This window comes from Canis lupus, chromosome 28, assembly GCF_011100685.1.
Source record: "Canis lupus familiaris isolate Mischka breed German Shepherd chromosome 28, alternate assembly UU_Cfam_GSD_1.0, whole genome shotgun sequence".
NCBI classification, from domain to species: Eukaryota; Metazoa; Chordata; class Mammalia; order Carnivora; family Canidae; genus Canis; species Canis lupus.
In genome coordinates this window covers 13,860,937-13,870,121 of record NC_049249.1, presented here as the reverse complement: position 1 = coordinate 13,870,121, position 9,185 = coordinate 13,860,937, and the positions used below count along the sequence as shown (strand labels likewise).

At 53.1% G+C, this 9,185-nt stretch overlaps 2 protein-coding genes across 6 annotated transcripts; one reads left to right on the top strand and one right to left on the bottom strand.

The window, feature by feature from the left end:
• Positions 1 to 2,279: 2,279 nt before the first annotated feature.
• Positions 2,280 to 9,182, bottom strand: TWNK (twinkle mtDNA helicase). Of its 5 annotated transcripts, none has more exons than XM_038578554.1 (6): positions 9,059 to 9,182; positions 5,468 to 5,810; positions 5,041 to 5,304; positions 4,790 to 4,897; positions 4,337 to 4,478; positions 2,280 to 3,450 (listed from the first exon to the last, which is right to left on the bottom strand). In XM_038578554.1, the coding sequence occupies exons 2-6, from the start codon at positions 5,722 to 5,724 to the stop codon at positions 3,130 to 3,132; spliced, it is 1,092 nt and encodes a 363-aa protein (XP_038434482.1). In that variant the 5' UTR covers positions 5,725 to 5,810; positions 9,059 to 9,182; the 3' UTR covers positions 2,280 to 3,129. The 5 variants fall into 5 exon arrangements, with proteins under 5 accessions (XP_038434482.1, XP_038434480.1, XP_038434478.1 ...); XM_038578552.1 differs by lacking the exon at positions 9,059 to 9,182 and having other exon boundaries at positions 5,041 to 5,150; positions 5,249 to 5,304; positions 5,468 to 7,367; XM_038578550.1 differs by lacking the exon at positions 9,059 to 9,182 and having other exon boundaries at positions 5,440 to 7,366.
• Positions 7,352 to 8,613, top strand: MRPL43 (mitochondrial ribosomal protein L43). The gene is made up of 3 exons (XM_038578560.1): positions 7,352 to 7,552; positions 7,640 to 7,746; positions 7,879 to 8,613. Exons 1-3 carry the CDS (start codon positions 7,422 to 7,424, stop codon positions 8,118 to 8,120), a joined length of 480 nt encoding a protein of 159 aa, XP_038434488.1. The 5' UTR covers positions 7,352 to 7,421; the 3' UTR covers positions 8,121 to 8,613.
• Positions 9,183 to 9,185: the final 3 nt, after the last annotated feature.

The window sequence follows — 9,185 nt, the reverse complement described above, 5'->3', positions numbered from 1 at the left end:
GGGCGGGGCGGCTGAGGCCGCGCCCCCGACCCAGGGAGGGGAGTGGTCTGCCCAGCACCCCCTCTACGGCGGACCCGGTACCCAGCCCAGCAGTAGCTCGGTGGTGGCCAGGTTGCCCCTCTGGCCTCCGACTTCACAGCTTTCTGGATTTGGTTTTCGACTTGGGGAAAGGGGCGAACAGCACGTGACCGGGAGCTAAACTACCTGGCCGGCCTAACCAAGTTGACGATAGGACTTTACTGCCACCTGCCCTACCCTGTAAGGAGCCAAACCGGGTCGGCTCTCAGCTCATTCCCCAGGAACAAGGAAAACCCCTAGGAAGCAGACAAAGAAGGCTCGGGTTTCACTAAAACAGACCCCGCCCCACCCTCTGGTCGGAATTGCCCTAGCAGAGCCAGCCCCTTCCCCCCTCCCCGCAGTAGGTGCCTACCCAGGTGAGCATACTTGCCAGTTCTGGCCCCCCACAGAGCATGGCCAGGCTTCCCTTACACTCATAAAGTTCCACCCACAGGCACAAACAGGAAGTTGCCCTGTATTGCAGGAAGGCACCTAGGGCTCCATCTGTGGCACCCGAGGCAGCCTGTGGGAAGGCACAGACTGTCATCTACAGGTATCTGAGCCTTACTTGCAGCAAGAGTATCTGCACAGGAGGAGTCCAGTGAATTTAATCTCTTCTCCAACTCACCTGCAGTAAAGAAGCGACTGGAAAGCTGAAAAAACGACACTAAATCTGAAGACACGGCTGAAGATCCAGCTGGACCCAGCTGGGCCAGGCCCTTCCTAAACTCTCAGGGTGATTAATATCCGATTGGAAAAAGAGCCCGGGTAATTTGCCTCAATCCACTCTGGTTGGGTACAGGGACAGTGGCTACCAGGGACCTTATTCCGGACCCAGGGATCCCCTACTGCTTTCTAGGCTCCAGGGACTTCTAGACATACTTTTGGCTAATCTTGATGTGAGTTTAAGACAGGTGTGCAATGGAATGTGTGTGTACGGGGTGGGGTTGGGGGAGTGTCAATTTCCCCTCTCCCATCATTCGGATTTGTGCTTTGTGTGTGTGTGTGTGGGGGGGGGATGTCTGCTAGGAGGGTGGAGCAAGACAGGCAAGTGCGTATCTATCCTTCTATCCCCAATTCACAGAGACCTCACAAAAGTCCCCTAATGGAAATAGCTAAAGGATTTTCTGAGAACACACCAGGCCTTCCAGTAGACCAGAATCCTTAGAGGTAGGAATGACCTGGTGGTGTACATCTGGAAGGCATGGCTGACATTCAATGTTACAGACCCTGGATGAGGCATAGACCAGCCAGCGGCTGGGAATGATTACTGCAGGATTAGGAGGCCTGGCTCCAGCCAGTCTGGGAGAGACCCCCAAGAAGGGAGGCCCTGGAGGAACTACCCCCTCCCTCCACCCCAGGTTCTTCCCCCAGAGAACAGCTTTGTTCCAGGGTCTGTTTCAGGAGATAATTGTAGTCAGTCCTCACAACAGACCAGAGACCCCAGAGCCTTCTACAGGGCCCCAGAGGCAGCCCTCTTAGGTAGACCAGAGAATTTAAGGCAGCAGGAAACCTCCTCTGCCCATCCTTACAAAAGCCTTCTCCCCAGCCTCCTCACAACATTTTGCATTCTGACCATTCTTGCATGCAAATCTAAAGGGAAAATGGGACTTTAGGATATCAGAGTAAGTGAGATGGGAAAAGTGTCTCCCTTGGGACTATTTCTGAGTAGGTCTCTAACTTTACAATCTCCTTCAGTAGTTGTTAAAAATGAGGAATTCTGTACCTTTTCTGAGACCTCCAGAATTAAAAATGTCTGTGTGTGTGTTTATTGGGGGGAGAGTAGGCCCTAGGTTCTACATTTTTAGAGTCCCAGGAGTTCTGACACATACAAACATAAGAGAAACACTGAGTGTACAAGGATGAGGGAAGTGGGTGGGGAGCCAGATAAGAAGACACTGAGCATGATACCACACTGAGAGGTCAGTGAGTGGCTTCTATCACCTAGGGACAGCTGGTCAGGGAAGGAAGGCCTAGGCATGTGGCCTGGTGACCCACACCTTTCACATGGAGATCCTCAGGGAAGACAGGGATAAAGAGGCACCATCCTGTCATCCCTAAGCCAAGAAGACACGTAGAGGGATATGAGGGTCAAGGCCCTTTAATGCCCCTGCTTCCTTGTAGTACACAGTTCAAAGACTCCCAGTTCGAAGCAAGAGGAAAATCCAGTTATAGACTGGGGAGACACCTGGTGGACAAAGAGGAAAAAACACAGAAACAAAGGCAATGGAAAAAAATTTTTTTTCAGTAAAACTAGAAAAGGCTCTACAATCATTTGAGGCAGCATAACATGGAATCATTGTCCAGGTGGCAGGCACTCTGAGCTCACAGTTTTCTTTCATGGCTCTCTGGCCAGCTTCCACCTCTGGGGCCTTGATATTACAGGGCCAAGCACCTAGGATCCAATGGTGGCGAGTGCTACCTCGTGGCAGGGTCCAGAGTGGGCAGCAGAGGAGTCTGGTACCCACCGTGTCAGCCTTTGGCTCCAGAAACCTAGACTGGAGTTTTGGCAAGTCCTCTATTCCCTTCCAGGTTCAGAGGGCCTGAACTCAGTGCTTTGAACTCCATTTACTCATTCCCACCTCATGGCCTCTGTGTCTAATTTTCCCTCTGCTTGGATTGCTCTTTCTCCAGATGTTCCCATGGCTCAGTCCTAGTTCTTTAGACCCCAGCTCCAATGTCCTCTGCTGAGAGATACCTGTTTAGACCTTAATCTAAACTAGCCTGTAAGCATTATCGCATGACTTTTTTCTTCATAGTATATCTCACTGTCTAAAAAACACGTTTTGTGTTTATTACTCTTCTTGTCTCCTTTACCAGACTGCAGGTTCTAGGGAAGCAGGGTCCTCATCTGTCTTGTCAGCGCTGTAGTCCCAGTACAGGCACACAGAAGTTCTCTTGCTGAATTGAATTCTCTCAGTATGGAACTCTGCTCTAGGTTAGGCTCCTCTGACTGGAGAGCATCCTTAGCTTAGGACTGCAGGACAGAGATAGCCTTAGCAGAGGGCTAAGAAAGTCTGTGTCCCAGCCTATCCTGTCAGGCTCATTTCAGTGTTCAGCTCTGCACTGCTTTCACCTTGAGGGCTTGGAGACGTCTGGCTGATAGGGGTGGTGGGACTGACCCAAGCAAGTCTCAGAATTCTGGGGCACAGCCCCTTTTTTGCCAGAGGACGGCTTCTTGGTCACAAGCCCGTTGTCATCCTTGACCTTCTTGAGCCGCGCCTTGCTCTTGGGTGGTATGGAGAAGGTAAGAGAGCTCTTGTTGAATTCAAGTGGAAAGACACCTACGTCTCCATCAAAGCGGTTCTTGGACACCTGCAGATACCGTTTCCCTGGACCAGTTACCAGCTTCCTGTCCTGTAGGATCAGAACATTGTCTGCTTCCTGGCTTGCCTGGGGAATGGGGGCAGGAGGAAGGAGCAGTGAGAAGACATGAAAAGCAGAAAGGAAGGCTGAAGGTCCAGGGAAGAATGGAAAAGCTCCTGGGACTACTGACCATGATGCTGGGGCCACTTGAGTCTTTCAGTTCCTTGACTACCTCACTGCTGCCCCAGATTTTGTACATGCTGTTCCCTCTGCTGGTAACACTTCTCCTCCACAGCTTACCACCCTCACTTAACCCCAGCTTATCATTCACGTCTCGGTCTAAATGTCACAGTTCATCAGGGACCATTCTTGATCCTCATAAAGAACCACCATCTTTCCACTTCTGCGTCACTCTCTTCCCTAGCTCCATGTTTGTTCCATTGTGGCACAGTTCGTGCTCCTCACCCTGTAGTCCCTGTGCCCAGCCCAGGCCTATTGAGTGACAGGCCCTCAGCATATCCCTGGAAGTTCCAGGATTGGGCTGGTCCTGCTGCCCAGAAGGCCCTCCTGTTTATTCGATTATTTAACACTAACTGTCAGCCAAAACTCAACCCAACCTCTGTTGACACACCCTTTCCCCAACTGGGTGAGGAAGTCTCCTCAGATGTGCCAGGCTGACCCAGATGTCTTGTTTCCCAAATACCTTTGTTGCTCTTATATAGAGTTATAATCACTGTCTATTTTCCCCATGGGACAATGTGAACTCCTAAAGGGCAAGGAGGGCAAAGGACCAACTATTATCAGCCTTTATATTCCTAGTACATGTGTTTCTTATGTCATGGCCCCAGAGGCTTCTGTCTCCTGCCTCTTCCAGGTGGATAGTCAAGATGATTTAAGGCTGAATAAAGGCCATGCCTGGTCACACCTGCCCCCTCTACTCTCCAAAGCTTGAGCTCCTCTAAAGGCCACTTACTTTGGCTGAGCCAAAAATTGATGCTGTCTGCAGTTCCTTATCATCATCCTCTTTCCGGGGATGAATGACCAGTGTCACATGGCAGCTATTGTCTGTTGCAAACTTTCGAAAGGCCCCAACGATGTAGTCTTGAGCTGCAATCCTGTCCCAACCCCAACAAAGTAAAGACATTATCAGACACAGACAAAAGGACATGAACATACCCATACTGCTGATTCATTCACATCTCCCCACAAACCGCCACGACCCCACTCTACCCAAGGACTCACACTTAGGTCCCTATCTATACTTCCCACTGCCACAGCCCACACGTCTGAAGACAAAAATACACATGGGGTGGTGTGTGCCAGCACACGTGTCAGAAAACAAGAGAGTACAGTGTGTGCCTAGGGGCCAGCTGCCTGAGAAGACATGTGTGTTCAAGTGGGTTCCAGTGAGACAAGAGAATATCACCTGTCTGTGGACAACTGCTCATGCCCCATCATGAACTGCAGATTGTCGATGACCACATGGCAGATGTCATAAACGTATACTGCATGTTGCATTGTGTCTATTACCGTCCTGGGAAGAGGAAGAGGCAATGAATTCAAGAGTCAATCACAAGCAGTCTCCCACCAGAGAAGCCAGCATTCCTGAAAATTCTGCTGGAGATTTGTTCTTCTGCCCTCCCATTCTTTGAAAACCCTAGGCCTCGGAAATCTCACCTGATGCTCTGCTGCCCATGGAAAGTCATGAAATAGAGAGGCAGGTCTTCAAAGCGGTCGGCCCACTCGTCGTATTTGTCCAACTGCTCTTCTAGCCGCCCCACAGCGAACTGTGTCAGCATGACTCGGGCTAGTCTCACGTTGCTGATCTCAAAGCTACCCCACAGTGTGTTTACCCCCTGGGTACACAAATCCAGGGCATACTCACTGATGAATGTCGTCTTTCCACTGCCTGTTGGCCCTGCAGGGGGGTTGAACACAGACCTGGGTGAGGGAGGAAAGTTCTACCCTTAAAACCAAGACCGGAGCAAGGGCTTCAAAGTAGGGAGAAACATCCTCTTTAACATTTACCATGGCCCAATCCTACTTGCTTCTGTCACCAGATCCTTTGCCTCTTACCCCAAGCAGTGATTTCCCAAGGGCTCACCCGTGAAGACTGTCAGCTCGCCCTTCCGATGTCCCTTCAAGAGACGATTGAGGTCTGGGAAGCGGTTCCAGCGGATGCCAGCTGCCTGCTCCACATTTGACAGTTCCCCTAGCACCTCCTCCCGAAGCTGCCGGAAAGACACGATAGACTTGTGCCAGGCAGGCAGGGCAGTCCGCAGAATACGAGAAAGATTCAAACCTCGGTTCAGGGCCTCCAGGGGACGGGGCTGCTGGTCCCCAGGCCGCACCAAGGAGCATCGCTTGGGATTCAGTTTTCGGGCAAACAACTTGGCAGCTTCCCAGGACCGAAGGTCATCTCCCAGCCAGAGCACGATACGTCGAAACTGTTCGAGGTAAGGGAGCAAGGCAGGGGGTAAGCAGGCTATTCCTCGGGGCAGGGCCAGGGTGGGCAGCCCTGTGGCTTGGTTTAAGGCCAAGCTGTCCAGCTCACGACTCGTCAATACCACCTCAACATCTCGCCGACTGATCAGTGGTAATCCAAACAGATTGTAGTAGACACCAGGCCGGGGAATGGTGGTTTCCTTATACTGCACTCCGTCTCCCTGGCCTTCGGCACCTAGTAGCTTCAGGCCTCGTAATCCCAAACCTCCAGGGGAGAGCCAAGGGAAGACAAGGCTGCGAGCAGACCACAAATACCGCACATTGAAACGCCTGAGCGTGTCATCAGTCACTTTGGTAAGGCCAAACATCACACGAGCCAGCTGGCCCTCCACCGGCTCAGGCAGCTCCCAGAGAGGTACGGCTCGGTCCCAGATCCTCCGGACCTCCTCACTGTCCTCGGCTTCTGGGGCCTCACCGAGCAGGATCCCTTCTCTCGCCCCATCCCCTCGCCCCTCCACGCTGGCCTGGAAGTCTTCCCAGCTCCCCTCTGCTAGGCTGGTCATGCAGAGAAAGCGGCCTGTGGTCTTGTCAATGAAAAGGCTGAAGGAAGCAGTAGCACCACTCTGGTCCTTGAGCTCCAAGGCCTTCACAAAGGGGCTCGGTGCCCGCAGGCAGCTGTGGCCATCCTGGAAGGGGATCCCATGTGCCCGCAAATATTGGCGGATTTCAGTTGCAGTTACGGGCAACACTGGTACCTCCAAGGCTGGGAGAGCCTCCTTCCTGTAACGCCTGCGAGGAGGGCCTGGGGCCAAGCTTCTGGGCAGGCCCCTCCGACCCATCCACTCCGCACGCAGGGGGAGCAGCATACGGAGGGGGTACCCGCCTCGAAGGAGTACCCACATTCCTAGTGAAATCGAGGAAATCACTGTTTGTAATGCCTTCAGTCCCTGGTTCGGGTGCCTTTACTAGCTCAGACTCTAGGGATCCTCTGCACAGCACTCTACAGAGCCCACTCGAGGTAACTTCTTTCTTGCAACTTCTCCCTCATAAATATCTCTTCGAACCCTCTTCAGGCCCTCTGCATTGCTACTTCACATCTACGCTCATCTACAGGAGCCTTTCGTGTCCGGTGCCCTGTACAGCCGTCGCCTCACCTCTACGACCCTCCACACTGCCCCCTCCGCTGTGCTTTCTCTAGATCATCTCTTTACCACTCCGGCTCCGCCAGGAGATCTCTTCGCCGTCCCCATCTCTACTGCCGCCTGCGTCGTTCCGGGCTCCAATGCGCCAGAACCCAAGCGGAGGCCCTCCTCGCCGCTCCTTCCCTCAAAGGGGTCCCACCACGACTAGAGCGCCACCGGGCGGCTCACTTCGCCCCCGCGACCGTGTCCTCCCTCGGCGCTACTGCCAGAACGTATGCTGCTCGCAACCTTGACCGCGTCTCACTACCCTCCTCTCGCCACTCTAGCCCACAACGTGGGTCACTGGCGCGCCTCCCGCGGTGACCGCGGAAGCAAAACTGCTGCGCGCGGGTGTTCCCGGAACCGGAAGCTTGGGCCTTTGTCCCGCCCCCGCCTCTCCAAGCTCGACTGGGCTGCCGGAGCGCCGTGGCTATGACGGCGCGCGGGACCCCGAGCCGCTTCCTGGCCAGTGTCCTCTACAACGGGCTGGGCCGGTACGTGCAGCAGTTGCAGCGTCTCAGCTTTAACCTCAGCCGCGATGCGCCCTCGTCCCGCGGTGCCAGGTGAGCCAGGCGAACGGCGCGGGGTGCTCCCCGGGCAGAGGTCGCCCAGGGTCGGGTCTCTGTGCTTATTCTTCTCGGCTTCTTCAGGGAGTTCGTGGAACGGGAGGTGGCCGACTTCGCGCGACGGAACCCGGGGGTCGTAATATACGTGAACTCGAGGCCGTGCTGTGTGCCCAGAGTAGTGGCCGAATACCGTGAGTGGGGCGGGACGGGGGTTGGAGGGCGGCATGGGGGCGGGGTCGAGGGGAGACTCGGCCGGCTCGCTTCTCTCTGCTCTGACTCCTGATCCATCCGCTTTCTCTCCCCGACCCCGTCCCTTTGTCCAGTTAATGGGGCAGTGCGCGAGGAGAGCATCCACTGCAAGTCAGTCGAGGAGATTGCGACGCTGGTGCAGAAGCTGGCGAACCAGTCGGGCCTGGATGTGATCCGCATCCGCAAGCCCTTCCACACTGACAGTCCTAGCATCCAGGGCCAGTGGCACCCCTTCACCAACAAACCGACAATGTTGGGTGGGCTACGCCCGCGAGAAGTCCAGGATGCTGCGCTAGCCCAGGCGCAAGTGCCGTAAAGAGTTGCCCCACCAACTACAATCTCGGGCTCTGGACTCTTACCTCAGTGGAAGTGGTTCTTCCTCTTTCAGAGGAATTCCAAGCCCACGCAGGCAGATGGAGCCCCCCAAAAGAGACACTGACGCCAAAGCTTTTGCTTGGGATAAAGAGCTCTTCATTGCTCAGGAGGAGGGGCAGTGACTTTGTTAGTCTCCTAATTCTTCCCTGTTTGACATCCCTGAAATCTGACCATTCAAGGATATTGCAGGCATTTATTTCTGAAATCCAGATTGATAAGAGTGATCTCAAATCCTGGTGAGGGGTTTCAAGGTTGGCTTCAGAAGAGTCCCCAATGCCCTCTTTCTACAACCATTGAGCTAGAGAGCTAGCTAGCCCCTTATACTGTGCTGTGAACCTGGCATTAGGATAACCATTTTATAGCTGTCTGAGTGTTTAGATTAGAAAAGTAAGGTTAATAAACTTGCCCAAGGTTACACTTGAGGTCTTCAAAAATATGTGTAGATTTTAAATATAACCCCACTTTTCATTTTCCTAAAATCAGAAATGGAACATACGACCCTTCAGGATGGTTAGTACCAAAGGCCACGTGATTAATCTAGTACTGACCCTTGGAGAGTGATTCTCAGGCCAGATCCCTGGTAATAAGCTTGCCCTGATCCCAACTACTCTCCAAGGCCCCTCTGCAGAAATGAATTCATGTTGTCTCTTGATAGGTGAGGGGAGGTACTGAAAGCTTCTTGGAGGTGAGCAAGAGAACTGATAAACAGGGAGCATCTTTTAGACTTAGCTAAAACAGAGGAGTGGAATGGTAAGGAAAAGAGCCAGGAGGTAAAAACCTAGAAAGCTTTGTATGAATTCTTAAACGGTTATAATTTGTCATGCTCTTACCATCCTGATCAGTGAATAATGAGAGCCTTGTAAAGACCTATATACCTGCCTGGAGCAGCCAAATGGAAGCTGAGGATCCCAGTTTTCTCTGCAAATGGTTTTATGGGGAGCAGAACCAACCCTGCAGCACTGTTTCCATAGGCTCAGAAGCCTAGTGATCAGGAAGGCCAGTCTAG